The following is a 16,665-nucleotide window of genomic DNA, read 5'->3' as shown; positions in this document are numbered from 1 at the left end:
ATATCAAAGGCAAAATATCGAAGTCTCTGGCAAGGTTAAGGATCTCATAAATCAAACATCATTATATACTCTGTATTGTTCTATCATACTGCGGTACATGACATACTGTGTGGTTGTGTGGGGAAACAAGTACAAAACACACACCCATCCAATATACATTCTGCAGAAAAAGAGCAATAAGGATAACAAATAAAGCTACTTCAAGAGAACCTTCAAATCCACTTTTTATCAATGAAATCGATGAAATCAAGAAAAGTAAATCAATGCAAAAATTCACACATTAAGCAAGTGTTAAACACAGGGTGATTAGTTTATGTAAAAATGTAGTTTGTTGTTGTTTTGGTTTATGTGCTGAAAATGGTTTTATTTGTGTATGTTCAATGTGTTAGACTTGTACATAGTTAAACATATATGGATCAAATAATGTTGAATTCTGAAGATGGATTTGTAAGCAATGAAATTTGAAATAAGGGGGTAGGAACAGGAAAAGTGTAAACTTCATCCTACTCCTTTTCAAGCACACACATTATGTAGAAATATATATGAAAACTTGATGATTTTTAAGTTTTGTTTTTTCTCTCTTGTTATTTCAATTATATTTGCATGTTTGAAATAATATTCTATCATCTTTCAAAATATGTCAAAAATATCTGATGTGATGAAATGATTTCAAGTTAGTTTTGAGTCACATTCCTGTCACAAGGTAGAAGCCTCAAGAAGTTGTTATTGGCAAAGCCACTTTTATATACCCTTTATTTAAAAAACAAAAACAAAAGAGTAAAAAAGAGGCATAGTATTGAGGGCAACAGAAATTTCAAAATAAATAAATTGCAGTTCTATCAACACATCTTAAGTGGCCAAAATGGGCTGGATGCTGAAGCTTTATTTAGTTTTACATTTTATTTATTTTTTTGCCATTTTGACTCTATGATTCTACACACAGTGTTTCTGTTTCTATTCTTAGTGTAGAAATAATTTAAAAGCCACAAGAATTTTTTACTCAGTTACAACGAAACAATCAAAGTCCATTTTTGATACCCTTCATTATTACATCGCACACATTATAACAATTGCATTTAACTGCAAGAAACATCAATAATATTTATTTTTTTAAAAGCACGATGATGTAAAATATAAAACTCTTTTTGAATTTTATTTGCATGTATCCCCAAATAGTAAAAAGACCTAATAAAACAGTCAGTAAACATTTACCAGCCTCATCCACTACCACATAATAACAGTCAATCTTACAAACAGCGTGCCTTTAATTAGTATTTTAAAATAGTCTCTTCATACAGTTTTGATCTGTAGCAAATTCATAACTTCAGAAAATAATTTAAATGATACTGTATGAAAGCAATTAGCTTGGTAGATGTTTCGGTTGGATTGGTCTGGGTACTCCAGGGCCTTGTACAGGAGGTGGTTGTTCAGGGGGGTCATGACTGTTTTCATCATCCCAGTAGTTCGTTTCTCCGTACTTGAAACTGACAGATTATGTTTAAAGTCAGAAACCAATCACACATGTTTGTTTGTGTACTGACAGCTTCAGTTTCCATTTATCTATGAGGGAAGTATGGATTTAGTTAAGTAAAAAAGTAAGTCCGTTCATACCCAGAAACTGGAGTTGAGGTAGCTGCTGGAAATGCAGGCTAGAATAAGAACAAGGCAAACACAACAATGAGCAACACTAAACACTAAACATCTAACAGAGTTACCTTTCCTGTTTAGGGATTTGCATTTTCACTAGAAAATAAACAAACATTGCACTTCACGTCCTTCACACAAGTACACACTCTTTAAGTTTTAAGGTTTTACGCACAAGGATATGACATATTGCATGATGTCAGCCAAAATGCAGAAACAGTGTGTGAAAAATGAACTACACCCTGTGATCCAACAGCATCTAAAATCACTTTAAACAGCAATAACTTCATGTAATCATTTTCTCTATAAGTCTCACGTGACTGTGGACAATGTTGCTTCTGTTAATTGAGCTTTGCATGCACAGCTCTCTTAAAGTCCTGGTTTAAGTCTGGACTTTGACTGGGCCATTCTTTGACTTGGCTCCTTTATTTTTCAGAATGTTACAAATTTGCTTTGCAAAGTTTGGTCAACTTCTTCCTCTTGCATTTAAATCATTTTAGAACCTGTTAAGGACATTTGTAACATGCCCTAAGACGTAAAAGCCTTGGATCGACAGAGAGTGTACTTTCTTTTTACCATAACTATGAAGATAAGTGGATAAATATATTTACCCGGTTGGTGGGACGCTCAGGTGGAGGTATGGGTCTGGCACCCGTTTGAGCATTGCTGTTTGAGCCTGCATTTGTGTTTTTGGTCTGAGTCTTACGTAACCTGAAAAAGAAAAAAAAAATCAAAATGTACAACACCATATGAAAAACAAAACTATTAGTATGTACACTTAATTTGAGTTGAAGTTTACCTTTTGAGGCAAGGCTCTAAGGACTCTCTCCTAAAGATGTAAAGGAGCACCAAAATAAGAAGAACCAGAAGAGGAACCACCAAGAGGAAGAAGATCAGCAGGCCGTTTCTGAGGGAGTAGTCTTGTGCAAAAAAGAGATGTTTGTTCTTTATTAAGTTCAGATGTGAATTAGGAACAATAGTGAAAATTTAATTGCACCAGGAGGGAACTTTCTAAAAGTTCTGCTTTTTATTAGATGAAAATTAATAGTGAACTATCACATTGTTCTTGATTCAGCAGACATACCCTGCATGTCGTTGGTAAAAATGAAAATTTTCCCATACAGATGATACAACAACAAATGCTACGGCAATAATGTCTCCACTAATGAGGGGATAACAGATGACTGTGTATCTAATGATGAATTCAGATGGTCATATTGCCACACATGTGGTATTAGGGGACTTATTTGTCATAAGTCATAACCGGTGAATTAAGACGTACCTATTTGAGCAGGGCCGCTGTCTATGCTGCCACCCCACCCTGACCTGTCACAGTAGGGTGGGCCCCAGCCATTTTCACAGTGGCAGTGACCTAGGTTGTTACAAACCTGAAATAAACATTAAAGAGTAAATATCCAGCAGGTCCTAAGTGGCTGGAATCTGAGTAAAGAAAGACAAAAAAAAAAAAGAAGAAACTTTACCCCTCGGCCATTACAGGTGGTTTTTGCATCACAGATCAAGTTGGGCAGGAGAGCAGAGGCATTCACACACTGAAAGTTCACACAGGTCTAAAAGAAAAGTAATGTTACTTACTGGTGCAGTTAGATTGAGTCATTAGCAGTTTTTCCTTATGTTGACAGTATTTTTGTAAAAAAAAGTGATACCGTATTTGCATTAGTTGTTACATTTCTTTACTTTGTCATTAAAATAGTTTGCTCACCTTTCCTGTAGCACAGGGGCTGCCAGGGTTAACATAGGCTGGGTCCAGCACATCTGTGCCAAGGTTGAAGTCTGCATTAACACAAGTCTTCCCAGCAACTATTTTGATACTGACTGTGGCACCAGGAGGAGGGTTATTCACATTCACGTTGGTGCACTGCACCTTTCCACACATGGTATTTCTGTGTAACAGAGTTAAATTAAGAAAATGAATCACAGTTGCAAATGACTTAAACACTGGATGAAAAAAAGGTAAATCTAATCATTAACTGAAATGCTACAATTGTATCTTATCACTCAGTTACTGCCATCAGATAAAGTAATGCTACTTTTTTTTCAAACACATTCACATATGCTTAATCGAATACATGCTGAATTTAGTGTACCAGCAAAGCTTCACATGCTCACGATGAGAGAGGAGATTCATGACATCATACTTATCAGCAATAGGTTGAAGTTAAAACCCAAGAACCACACTTTTATTTTAAAAACAAGTATAATCTACACTTCTGGTTTCTCATGTTTTTGTTCAATGAGTAAATATAATCTCACATTTAACATTTGGCAAGTAAAAGGAAACAAGTTTGTTCACAAATAATGTTGTTCCATAAGAAATCATGGCTAGATTTAAGTATCAAACCATAGTTAGGAAGGTGCTTATTTCAACCAAACATCTTTGAAAAGTGAACTCCAACAGGGGATCAAAAAATGGAAAATAAGAGGACTTAGAAAGTGCCAAATTATAAGAGTAAAATTGTCCATGTTTTCATTAGATATCATTAGATATAGCTATACATCATTGTACAAAAAGAGCAAAGTCTGAGGGGATGGGATTAAGATGGGAATTCTTCTCAGATTTGACCAACTTTATAAAAACAAAGTCGATGTTCAACATGACTAGCGCAGTACTTTTTCAACACATGTTATCTAAAATCCTTAAATTCATGAGATGATGAATTAATGACATCATTAGAGAGTACTTACGCTAAAGTACATTTGATGTAGTTTCCATTGCTGTTGGATCCACAGTTACCAAACCGATCTCCCTGAATATTTGCATCTTGGAAACAAATATCTGCTGCTTTTATTGCATTATCTGCCAAAAAGAGAAATAATATCCAGAAAAAAGAACAAGAAAAGTCTGAGAAGTCTTGCCTAGTGATCGTAACCACATTACTGAAAACTAAAAGCATGAAAAAAGTAATGAATTATTATTAGATGTACCTGGTGCAAACAGATGTCCGCACTGATAATCATATGTCTGGCAGCGTCCTTCATAGCAATACGCAGCATTGTTTTCACAGGGCAGACTATCCATGAGATAAAAGTCATTCGGACAGGATTCATTTCTTCCATTACAATATTCAGGAAGATCACAGGTATTGACAGAATTTCTGCATGGCGTTCCTGCAACTTTCAGCTAAAAAACAGAAGAGAGAAAAAAGTTAACTCACCCACATTTCCAAATGTTTTTTCTTGGTGCAAAAAGCACAATAATCAACCATAAAGCTAAATCCAACACATTTCAGACCTGACAGTTTTCACAACATGCTCCGTGAGCACATGCAGATCCGTGGGTAAATGTACATGTGGCAGCATTGCAGCACTTATTCGTACATTCCTGTATGAAACAGATGAAAAAAAGACAGTTATTAATTATTTAAACAAAAGATACAAAACTTCAACACCGCCAGAGCATTTTCACTCTCAGAGGCATGAAGCAGAAGTGTAATTGGGTAATTGTGCCGCAATAAGTGAAATTAATTTACAAAAAAGGTTGCAATTCTTTGCACATTGTATTTACTTTGTAAATGTCCGTTTCCATATTTAGACATCCTGATATGATATGATATCTAATATTCCCTCTTAAGACTTGATGCAATTTAACAGATGGTACTGTTAATTCAAATTTATAAGGCATGTAAGAAAAACCTTTACATGATTACCTATTGTTAATGCTTGTTATAAAGTATTATTTTCAGTGTGTTTGACTTTACAGTACTGAGCAAAAGACTTAAGCAACCCTTTATTTCATTATAGTTTGCAAGGAAACTGGAAAATAATTGCAGTGATTTACTGAAATTTGCAAACATACATGGAACTACAGTGTTTTTGTTTTTTTCATTTGCTGCAAATAGATTTTCAGGTCAGTCACTTCTCCCTCCCCCCCCCCATCTGTCCAGTTTCCTCAAAGATTTGCACACCATACCAAACATGCCATGTTTTTTGGCTAATGGCTCTTTGGCAATCACCTTGATGGTGCAAAAATACAATTTATGATTGCTAAACTACGCTATTTTTGGTATTTCCTGAATATTCAAACATTTAAGTGAAGTAGCTTAAAAAATATAATAATAAAAGAATAATAAAAGAAATGACCTTTAGATGAACTCTTAGAAAGTCTGAAAAACTATTGTTCAATAAATAAATGGAAGCAAAATATAAAGAAATGAGGGTTGGTTCAAGACTTCTGCACAGTACTATATTTGACAGTAGTACTCTACCTGTGGTTTGCCACAATCACACTGCTCCCCTTGTTCCAGTAGGCCGTTGCCACACTCAGGATTGCTAATCACATTTGATGCAGCGGGCTGATTTCTCAGACACAGGCCTCCTCCTCTTAAAATCAGTGCTTCAAAATCTGCTTCACTGCACTGGCTAAAATTTGTGGCACCACTGCAAAATAACAGGATAAATCATTTATAGAAATATACAGTTGGACAGGCCTCATATAGATGTTTTTAAAAACCCTACTATAGTGAAAGGTTTCTGTTGTCAAATTCTAAATATCTATACTGATCTAAAACCTTTATATATCTTTCAGCACTGATGGTGCCATTCCAGATGTTAAAGCTGCCATTTCCATAGGCACTAACGCTCCTCTTCAGTTCAGCACCCAGGTTTCCGAAAAAGAATTTCAAATTTTGATTCGTACAACCACAGAACAGTTTTTCACTTTGGTTCAGTTCATTTGGAATGAGCTAGTGACGGCGTTTTCAGATAACGTTCGCATACAGCTAGACCTTTACTAGTGATTGGATTCATTGTTTCCTTAAATTTGACATATCGTCCCAAATTTTCAGAATTGGAATTGTAAGGAAGGTTAAAAAAAAAGACTTCTACGGAAAAAACAATAAATTAAACATTTTTTGAACATTAGTGAAAACTGTATTACCTGGCACCTCCTGACATGATGCAGCTTTTTCCATTACAGGCGCAGTTCGCAGAGTCATGATTCATGCCCAGGTTATGACCCATCTCATGAGCCACCACAGTGGAGACAAAAGCCAAATTGTTGTTGCCAAACTGTAAAAAACAAACACAGGACATTAAATGGTGACATTTTAACAAAATTTATGCCCAATTTGCAGCTCCTGAATTTGAAATGAGAGTTTAAATCAATGATATGATAAATCATTATTCGTGTATAGCCAGAAGAAAAAAAATGTAAATGAACTTAAAAGCATATATCAAATATATCTACAAAAAATATAATATTATATAGTACATATAGATTTCTATTAATATTAGAAATCAATTTATTGATGTAATCACTTTCTCAACTGCAATAGTAATAGCAATTGATACATGTTATACATTATGTTGTTGAACTAATAAGAAAAGCAGTTTCCAAAAAGACTTTGTAATAATACAAAGAAAGATGCATTGTCACGGTGGTGGAGTGCATTCAAGTATAACTTGTTTGACTAGAGTAGAATGTATTCAAAGCCTGCGAGAATAAGCTGCAGTTTTTATGAATAATGTATGATTGGTATCAGTTTCTGTGTGTCAGCTGGTGTTAGAAGTTAACAGAGATGAACTAACCACATTGATTCCTCCAGAACTTGAGGCAGAGCAGACTGTGCCCACAAAGGCCATACCTAATACACCTCCTGGATATGCCCCAGACTGACCACTAACAAATATGGAAAAAGGGGTAAATGTGTCAGAGAGCAGTTGATATTCTGATATTAAGCATTATTGATACAACATCTTGCTCAGAATAAATAAATAAACCAAAGGACAAAGACCACGTGTTACTTACACAATGAGTTGTCCAATGTCATGCCTGATTTTGGGTATCAGAAAAGTCTTCCTCCACTGAACAAAATTTCCCAACACATTTCCTGCACTGCCGTCCACACTAAAAGGATTACTATCCTTAAAAATCTCCAGGCCCACCAGGACAACTCGGATGTTCAGCTGCTTGTAGTACTACAGCAAAGAGGAAAAAAAATACCAGTGTTTTAGTACAGAATCTAGTTTAATTAGGCACGTTTTCTTTTACAAACTACTTAAAATCTCACCCCGTCCAGTAGATTAGCCATTTGCACCATCTCCTCTCTCACTGCTGTTGCATTGTTTTTCTTAAAAGTATACTGTCAACACAATTAATTTGTATTTAATGGCATTTACATTAACATGCTGCTCAATAGCTTTGGCACTATATTTTACAATATAAGCACTCCAGATTTTGTGGGAAAAGTTATTTTAAAAACTATTATATGCCTGGTGACACCAGGAGTAATATATTCATTTACTGCATCAGTTTACAAAAGCCTAGTCATTATTTCCATATCAGTGAGTTCATAGACACATATATATCTATCTACATATATATTTACACACTCACCCTGAGATTATCCACAACCAGCACCAACTCCACATAACTGGTCTGTGGTAAATTGCGTTTTCTCTGTTAAAGCAACAAAAACCCCAATGATTTTCATGTTGCATAACCTTTTAACACTGCAAATATATGTTGAAGTAACAAATGAGCATTTAACCCGCAGCAGAGAAGTCAGGGATTGGCCAGGCTCAAAGGGTTCGTGGCTCGGCACTGAAGTAGCCTCAGTAACGACTCCACAGGTGATGGGCTCGGTCTGAACGTCCTCCAAAAGGTAGAGGTGGTGGTCATTGGTGGTGGACTGTGGCACAGGCTCCAGGCCAAAGGCCTTATTTTCAAAGAAGATCACACCCCTACAGAAAAGCATTCAAGACATTCTAAGTGACAAACGCTCTAATTCTATTCAGGGGCTTGGCATGGCAATCCTGTAGCAGGTACTATGAGCTCAGGAAACTTAGATACTATTCCTCAAAAAGGTTAAAGCAAATCATTGGCCCTTATCGAGAGCATTTCCCAATAACCAGAATAACTGGAAAATAATTTGAATTGTTTTAAATAGGGATAGTCAAACCTGAGACCAGAGCACGTGCTCAGCGCTACCATTGAATCCTTATAGCCTTCCACCTCCCCGTGGTAATAACAATGTACCTGAAAAAAACAACAAAATGAAAACAGGTTTTAGAGTTAATGCTCAAGACCAGCCTTATAACTTAAGGTGTGTTTCAACGTACATGTTCTTTCGGATACGATGTGTTGTAGTTCCCGGCAGCGTCACGTGAATATTGAACAAAATTTGGGTGTAAGAAGTCTCTGAAAAGAAAAGATGTATATATATTTGTCTGCAGCATTAATATAAGCTTATAATGTCACTACAACCAAATTCACATACCTGTTCTTTTTTAGATGAATGACATGCTTTTGGTTGTTTATGTTGACTGCATATGACACTGTCTCATCTCCATATTTCTTAATATGTAAAGAGCATTTTAAAAAAAAGTTCATATTAAACCATCAGCTGAAAAGATAATTCAGTCAGGTATCAGGTACTCACATCTTTTAAATGATGTTGTCTGTTGATGCTCCTAGACCCTCTATGAATCGCTTGAGGATTTACAATGGAATACTTGGAAAGCTTTGATGTAAACCCCTGGAAAGCATCTGCAATGTAAATTCAACAAGATACTATAAAAATAGAGAAGTCACTCCATGATTATATAATGCTAGTCTTCAGGAAAAGAGACATTTAAGAATACACCCAAATTAAAATGACCAGAACAACATTTAAGCTTATTTTGCTGTACTTTCAGGAGCTAAATATGTCCTGATTAATCACACACAGCTTTTTTTTCTGGACTCCCCCCCCCCCCCCCCTTTTTTTTTTTAAGAATGAAAAATTCCAAGTTTTCATTGTATGTCCTTTAACATCGACAGCCTACGCATTTAGTCAAGCTCAGAGGAGTCTTACCTTTGTTATCGATCCCAGAAATAAAGGAAAAAACAAAAACAGTTATTAGGATGTGATTTTTGATGATCATTTTTGAAGTCTGTAGATTGCGTCCCCGTTAGGCCCACAGAGTGCCTGCCTTGTGTCTTTGCTTCCTGCTCCTTGTCAGGTGGCTAACGATGGGTGTGGCTTTGGACAGGTGAGCGCCTTAGAAAACCGGACTTTGTTGCAGTGACAATTCAAAGCGATTTGTCAGAGGATTTTTATATGAGAAGTTTTCTTTTAAGCGTTAAAGGTTATATTTCAGTCCTACCTTACAACTTTGTCCCAAATAACTTTTCTACCAAGAGACGCCTCCGTTTGTTTGTGTTGTTAATATAAAGATTGCAATCTTTTAACAATACTTGCTGAGTGGATATTTTCGATATATATTACGTCAGGGTTAAGATCTCAGAGGCTATTTGGAAGTCAGAAATTCGAGGAGCTTCTGGATAAACCAACTATAGCATATTAGTCTAGTGATGACATAATATAGGCTACACACAGAAATTATCATTACGTTCTTTATTTAAACAGGTTGTATCACTGAGATCAAGATTTATTTTCCCCAAGAAATACCTGTGTACAAAAGACATTTACAGTCTAAGTTCAAAAAGTAGGCAGACAAAGCACATTATTCACGTTTACAAACTAGAAGGCATGAAAAAAAATAACTGCAGATGGATGTAATTATAACTTTTTTTTCTTTTTTTTTTTAAAAACAACCAGAATTTAGCTTCATATTTTTTTTATGAATTCATTAATATTTTATTTTTGGTAGCTCATTTCATTGGTCAAATCCATTCTTACCAAGTTCAGTCTGACAAGAAGTGCAGCTAAAATGAGCTGTAATTAAATACCTTCCTGCCTCATTATCTTTGATCAGAATCAGGTGTTTCTCATTATCCTGCTTTGTCCACTTCCATTGATCACTTTGTATGTATTTAAGCCCACTTCTTGCTTTAGATTTTTGTTACATTATACTACTTTTGGCTACTTGAGCTGCCACTGGTTGAATTTCTGGATTCTGTTTGTATAATGGCCTTTTGGATCTTTGGCTTCACCTTAATAAAGTACCTTTTCAGTGTACTTTGAGTCTGCATTCCAGACAACACCCAACCAAAGGTACACCTATTTATGACAACCAAGCATTCAAGTTTCGTCACCATGAAAAGTTTTACTATGTACCATTGGCTGCAAACTGGTTGTCTTTTAAAAGCAGACTTGAGATTTACAATGGCCAAATCAAAAGAAGATCCTTTGTGAACTGCATGAAAATATACATTACAATAATGACAGAAATAATAATAGTTACTTACACAGAATTTCAAGTCCAAAAAGCTGACCTGATAAACTCTAGTCTCAATTCTCCAGTCTCAGGTAGGTTTATTTGGATTTCAGCAAATAAAATGGCTCGCACTATGATGCTAAATGGGTGCAAGGCAGGGCAAAGGTGACAATAAGGAGCAAAGGGTCTGATTGATCCAGTGAAATGTCTCTCTGCCTTGACTTTGGAGTCTCTCAGTGCAGAAAAGTATGCTTAAGGTTTAGAAGACGGATAAGTAATTAGAAGTCAATGTTTCAAAGTATTGAGAAAAATTAAAGTGATTGTTCAGTTTGTTTGTGTCAGAGCTATTAACCGTTTCTATCATTGATCTCAATCCACTGACCTGTGTTATTTGTCTACAAAAGCTTTTAAAATAGTGACCCCTGCTGACGGTTTCATGACAAAACTGAACCACACATCCCTTCTCCTCTATTCTTCCAAACTGAACCTTTGGCTCATACATGGCTTTCCTGAACAGGTATTAATGAAAAAAAAAAAAATACAAAGGAGAACATGAACCGGAACTGATAGTTTTTCTGCATTCCAACATTCCAGTTCTCCATACCAAACACTGACATTTAATTCAAGTGAAACCAGTTAGGCAGATCAGCTTGTGTATCTCCCTTTAAGGTAGATGTGAAATCAGTGAACATAAAGATATTATTGAAAGATACATTAAAAATATGAGTTTAATTTTAATTTAGTCAACTTCCCTTGCCCCTGCACTGATTACATTTTAAGCAAAAGCATCATTTCTTCCTTAAATAACAACAAAAAAGGCAGTGTTTCCTTTCTCTGTCGAGATGATTAAGATATTTACAGTGTGTCTCAAAATGTAGAGCGACACCAGAATGAGAAAGACCAGAGGATGAACCACCAACAGGAAGAAGACCAGGAGGCTGTTCCTGAAAGAGCAGTCTGTGGTAGAGAAAGTCTTATTACTTAATGGATTAGCAACGTATATCAATAACTTTTTGTTTTGTCATGTTTTTAAATCAGATTACCAAAAATCAGTGACTTTTAATAAATAGTAACAAGTAATAGTATCAGTGCCAGAGGCTATTAAGAGGTGCACAAATAGTTCACTTGTTGTGACCAAATTTAAACCAGATAAAGTTTTAGCTTTTTATCTGTGCAGGCATCAACTGTTAGATAGAACATGGATGATCACACATCATAACTTGATAATTATGTTATTTCTGATCCAACACGCATATAGTTAAACTGGGAAATTTACACAAAACAGTTTCACCAAATTGCCTAGATCAGAATAAGTTACCACAACCATGTCAGTGGAGGAACAGAACAATTTATTCAACAGTAATTTGAAATACTGTGTCTCTAATGATGAATTCAAAGGACTTTGTTAGCCCAACTCAGCATTGATGATCATAGGTCTATTCAAGTCCACCTACCTGAGCAGGACCACTGTCTATGCTGCCACCGTGCCCTGACTTGTCACAATTAGGTGGGGCCCAGCCATCTTCACAGTGGCAGTGCCCTTGATCATTACATACCTGAAATAAACATTAAAAAGAGAAAGTCTGACATGTCCTAAGTGTCTGTATGAAAAAAGAAAATGCAGTTTTACCCCTTGGCTATTGCAGGTGGTATTTGCATCACAGTCCAGGTTGGGCAGGAGAGCTGAGGCATTCACACACTGAAAGTCCAGACAGGCCTGAAAAAAAATTACTTACTGCTGCAGTTAAAATGAGTCATTAGAAGATTTTCCTTCTTATAGAAACACTATTGTCATAGAAAAAGTGAAATCACATTTGCATTACTTGTTACATTTCTTTCTGTTGTCATTAGCAACGAGAGTCTGCTCACCTTTCCTTTACCACAAGGGCTGCCAGGGTTAACATAGGCTGGATCTACCACATCGGTACCAAGGTTGAAGTCTGCATTAACACAAGTCTTCCCAGCAACTATTTTGATACTGACTGTGACACCAGGAGGAGGGTTATACACATCCACATTGGCGCACTGCACCTTTCCACACATGGCATTTCTGCATCAGGAAGTCAAAGAAACAATCAACAAACCTTTAAATGGTATGCCAAAGATGCCATTATTTTCTTTATTCTAATCAAAGGCTCTTTGTAATTGCACTTTTATTAAAAGTTTTCGCATTATCTCACTTGGACGGAAAGTATAGCTTATTTGAAAATTTTAATCTTGCCACAAAAAGTTTCAGCAAGCGCTGATGTGGGTTCACAATAAATGATTCAGGTAGCTAAAAGTAATCATGTAATATTTACGAACAGTGAACTTCATTAGTTGGCACTGTACACCTAGACAAGGTGCCAGTTTATCACATTGAGACAGACATTAGCTCATGCTCACATGCACATCTAGACCCAATTTAGAATCAACAGTTAACCTAATTGAGCTGTGGGAAATAAGCAGGATACCCAAGGGAGAACCAATGGAGGTACAGAGAGAGCAAACTACTTAAATTCACAACATGTTAAATTAATGATGTCTAATCATTAAAAGACAGTACTTACGCTAAAGTACATTTGATGTAGTTTCCATTGCTGTTGATTCCACAGCTACCAAACCGATCTCCCTGCATATTTGCATCTTGGAAACAAATATCTGCTGCTTTTATTGCATTATCTGCCAAAAAGAGAAATAATATCCAGATAAAAACAAGACAAATCTGAGAATTCTTATCTTGCCTAGTGATCGTAACCACATTACTGAAAACTAAAAGCATAAAAAAGTAATAAATTATTACTGGATCTACCTGGTGCGAACTGATGTCTGCACTGATAATCGTATGTCTGGCAGCGTCCTTCATAGCAGTACGCAGTATTGTTTTCACAGGGTAGGCCATCCATGAGATAGAAGTCATTTGGACAAAATTCATTTGTGCCATCACAATATTCAGGAAGATCACAGGTGTTAGCAGACTTTCTGCATGGTGTTCCCAAAGCCATGATCTTAAAAAAAAGAAAAAACGAAAAAAAACCAAAACTCAAATCAAACCTACTTTTATGTTTTTGGAATGCACAAGAAATGAAAAATTGCAACACAGAAGCAAAGTCCAACACATTTCAGACCTGACAGTTGTCACAACATGCTCCATGAGCACACATGGACCCACGAGTAAAGTTACATGTGGCAGCATCACAGCACTCATTCTTGCATTCCTGTATATAATAGATGGAAATAATTATTCTTACTTACACAGACAAAAAGATATGTCATGACGCAGATGTTTATGTGCACCCTAGTTAATAAAATGCGTAACATTTTAGATTTTGCACTGCACCAAGAATACAAATGATAACATTAGGTATTTTTTCCAGTGTGTGTGACCGTATCTTAAAGTAGTACCTCTGGTCTGCCACAGTCACACTGCTCCCCATTCTCCAGTAGGCCATTGCCACATTCAGTCACATATGATGCAGTGGGCTGATTTGTCAGACACACGCCTCCTCCTCTTGAAATCAGTGTTTCAAAGTCTGATGCACTGCACTGGCTAAAACTGGTGGCACCACTACAAAGTAATGGGATAATCCATTAATAGAAATATGCAATTGGATATGCCTCATATCCAATTACATAATTGCATAATAATAATTCATATGATTCCACTTGAAGGAATAATAAATGCTGAAAAATTAAGCATGTAGAAAACACAATAAATCACACTTTTTTATTTGTGGAAAATGTCTTACCTAGCACTTCCTGACATGATGCAACTTGTTCCATTACAGAGACAGTTCACAGTGTCGTGATTCATGCCCAGGTTATGGCCCATCTCATGGGCCACCACAGTGGAGACAAAAGCCAAATTGTTGTCGCTGAACTGTAAAAAAAACCCCACCAGTATATTTAAATTGTGACATTTTAATAACATTTATGCCAAAATGTATATATGTCTGTGTATATATGTCTCTGTAAGCAATATGTATATATATGTATATATATATATATATATATATATATATATATATATATATATATATATATATATATATATATATATATATATATACATACATACATACATATATATAAATTGATACATTATTACATATCCAGTGGTATGTAGCCTATGTATTATCTCAGCAGGGCTGCTGTACATTGAATGGCCAGCACATATCAGGAAGCAAAGCAGAACATAAAACATGCAACGTGAGGGACTGTCAAAATAAAACAGGAACCAAACCACAGACATTCCAATTTACAGTAACATAGGGAAAATGTGAACAAACAATGAGAGCACACACACTTTGAAGACAGGACACAGAGGCTGGACAGAAAGAGGGGGAAAAAGCCGAGACTAGAACGGAAGACATGGGGCACAACTGTAGGGACAGACAGGGATACAATATAAGCAAAACAGAACAGAACTAGATAAGAAACAAAACTATAGATTGTTAATAAATAAATAAAAACAGGAAATGGGAAAACAACAAAAAACGCAAAAAAACTGGGACCAAAACGCAGGGATCCTAACACTGAAGGAGGAACTAGAAAGCTACTTCCAGTTATCAGGAGAAGGAGTACAAAACTAGCCTGACTCCAGATGAAGTAGAGTTGTTTATACCTGAGACCAGAGCATGTGCTAACTGCTACAAGTGAATTCTTATATCCTTCCACTTCTCCGTGGTAATAGCAATGCACCTGGGAAATGCAAAGAAAAAAACAGGTTTTAGAACTAGTCTTCAGATCCAGCCTTACAAATGAGTTTGAGCTTAAACTTACTTGATTTGCTGGATATGATGTGTCGTAGTTACCGGTGGCATCACGCAAATACTGAACAAAATTTGAGTGTAAGAAGTCTCTGAATGGAAGAGAAAAAAAAAATTATTCTAAAGCACAAAAAAGGAACTTACATTAATATCTGTGTGGCCTAATGCTGCACATACCTGTTCTTTTTCAGATGAAGGACATGCTTTTTATTGTCTATAGTGACTGCATATGACAAGGTCTCATCTCCATATTTCTAAATGTATACAAAAAATGTTAAATGTTCCATATTAGACCATCTGCTGAAAAGATGATTAGGTCAGGTATCAGGTACCCACCTCTTTTGAATGTCGTGGACTGTTAATGCTCCTAGACCATCTGTGAATCATCTGAGGATTTACAATGGAATACTTGGAAACCCCATGGAAAACATCTGGAAGGTAAATTCAGTAAGATACTATAAATACTGAGAAGTACTCACTTATAATCTCATTATCACTTATCAGTAAAAGGTCTTTTAAATGCCAACACTCAAAACACAATCAGATTTCTGCGATCCAATCCTTTTAAATGAGAAAGAATTAAGTATACACTATAGAGCAAACAAAGCTCTTAGTCAGAGTAATAATGAAAATACAAATGAACAACAATATGTAGCAATTGTCGTTATGAGTGTACAAAAGAAAAAGTTCAGCAGACAAACAACACAACATTTAGCCCATCTCAAATGTGATGTATCCAGGTCTCGTGCCTGTTGAGTCTACTGAGTGTCTTTTATGCTTAATTCGAGGCAAACCAAAGTAGGTCTACCTGTTTTTTGCTTGCTTGTAATAAGGAACCTCCTTTGACGGGAAAAACAGGTATGATAAATTTAGGCGGAAAATAACAGCAATTTAAAATATTTGTCATACAACAGGTATGCATTGGTGCACCTATTTAATTTTAATTATATGTGTGGACTTTTAAGACAGGTGTGTGTAGAGCTGTTGAATGGAATGAGCTCCCAAATACACCTCAAATATGTGAAACACTTACGTAACATGATAAAAATAACGATTTTCTCTGTTTCTATAAAACAATGCTGTAAACCACGACGGTAGTATCGTGTGATGGGTGTGATGCAACAAGAGCAGGTTAGACTTCCGGCCTTCGAAGGGC

The 16,665-nt window shown here is 36.0% G+C and overlaps 2 protein-coding genes across 2 annotated transcripts; both read right to left on the bottom strand.

Annotated features, from left to right (window-relative positions):
• Window positions 1-106: 106 nt before the first annotated feature.
• On the bottom strand, window positions 107-9,586 carry LOC146663761 (disintegrin and metalloproteinase domain-containing protein 9-like). The gene is made up of 22 exons (XM_085415313.1): window positions 9,456-9,586; window positions 9,042-9,148; window positions 8,880-8,956; window positions 8,722-8,800; window positions 8,562-8,638; window positions 8,151-8,343; window positions 7,997-8,059; window positions 7,671-7,742; window positions 7,409-7,578; window positions 7,189-7,279; window positions 6,539-6,669; window positions 5,868-6,039; window positions 4,895-4,984; window positions 4,588-4,783; window positions 4,348-4,459; window positions 3,365-3,545; window positions 3,126-3,212; window positions 2,927-3,032; window positions 2,444-2,564; window positions 2,256-2,355; window positions 1,612-1,649; window positions 107-1,484 (listed from the first exon to the last, which is right to left on the bottom strand). Exons 1-22 carry the CDS (start codon window positions 9,523-9,525, stop codon window positions 1,361-1,363), a joined length of 2,457 nt encoding a protein of 818 aa, XP_085271439.1. The 5' UTR covers window positions 9,526-9,586; the 3' UTR covers window positions 107-1,360.
• A 473-nt stretch (window positions 9,587-10,059) lies between these two features.
• On the bottom strand, window positions 10,060-16,622 carry LOC146663760 (disintegrin and metalloproteinase domain-containing protein 9-like). Its single transcript, XM_085415170.1, has 14 exons — window positions 16,543-16,622; window positions 15,846-15,940; window positions 15,687-15,763; window positions 15,523-15,601; window positions 15,334-15,441; window positions 14,490-14,620; window positions 14,146-14,308; window positions 13,869-13,958; window positions 13,553-13,748; window positions 13,311-13,422; window positions 12,631-12,811; window positions 12,392-12,478; window positions 12,216-12,317; window positions 10,060-11,718 (listed from the first exon to the last, which is right to left on the bottom strand). Exons 1-14 carry the CDS (start codon window positions 16,547-16,549, stop codon window positions 11,629-11,631), a joined length of 1,518 nt encoding a protein of 505 aa, XP_085271296.1. The 5' UTR covers window positions 16,550-16,622; the 3' UTR covers window positions 10,060-11,628.
• Window positions 16,623-16,665: the final 43 nt, after the last annotated feature.

Source organism: Rhamphochromis longiceps, linkage group LG8 (genome assembly GCF_057381845.1).
Source record: "Rhamphochromis longiceps isolate RC_006_pf linkage group LG8, R_longiceps_female_GT1.1, whole genome shotgun sequence".
Lineage (NCBI taxonomy): Eukaryota > Metazoa > Chordata > Actinopteri > Cichliformes > Cichlidae > Rhamphochromis > Rhamphochromis longiceps.
The sequence above is the reverse complement of the archived record's forward strand: the minus strand, read 5'-3'. Positions and strand labels throughout refer to the sequence as shown.

Coding starts and splice junctions, on each gene's coding strand:
- LOC146663761 (XM_085415313.1), bottom strand. CDS start 9,525: ATGATCATCAAAAATCACATCCTAATAACTGTTTTTGTTTTTTCCTTT. Junction 7,280..7,408: donor GACATTGGACAACTCATTGT/GTAAGTAACACG, acceptor CATATTTGTTAG/TGGTCAGTCTGGGGCATATC. Junction 1,650..2,255: donor CTGAGCGTCCCACCAACCGG/GTAAATATATTT, acceptor TTCTTATTCTAG/CCTGCATTTCCAGCAGCTAC.
- LOC146663760 (XM_085415170.1), bottom strand. Junction 12,812..13,310: donor TACATCAAATGTACTTTAGC/GTAAGTACTGTC, acceptor TTCCTGATGCAG/AAATGCCATGTGTGGAAAGG. Junction 12,318..12,391: donor CCACCTGCAATAGCCAAGGG/GTAAAACTGCAT, acceptor TGTTTATTTCAG/GTATGTAATGATCAAGGGCA.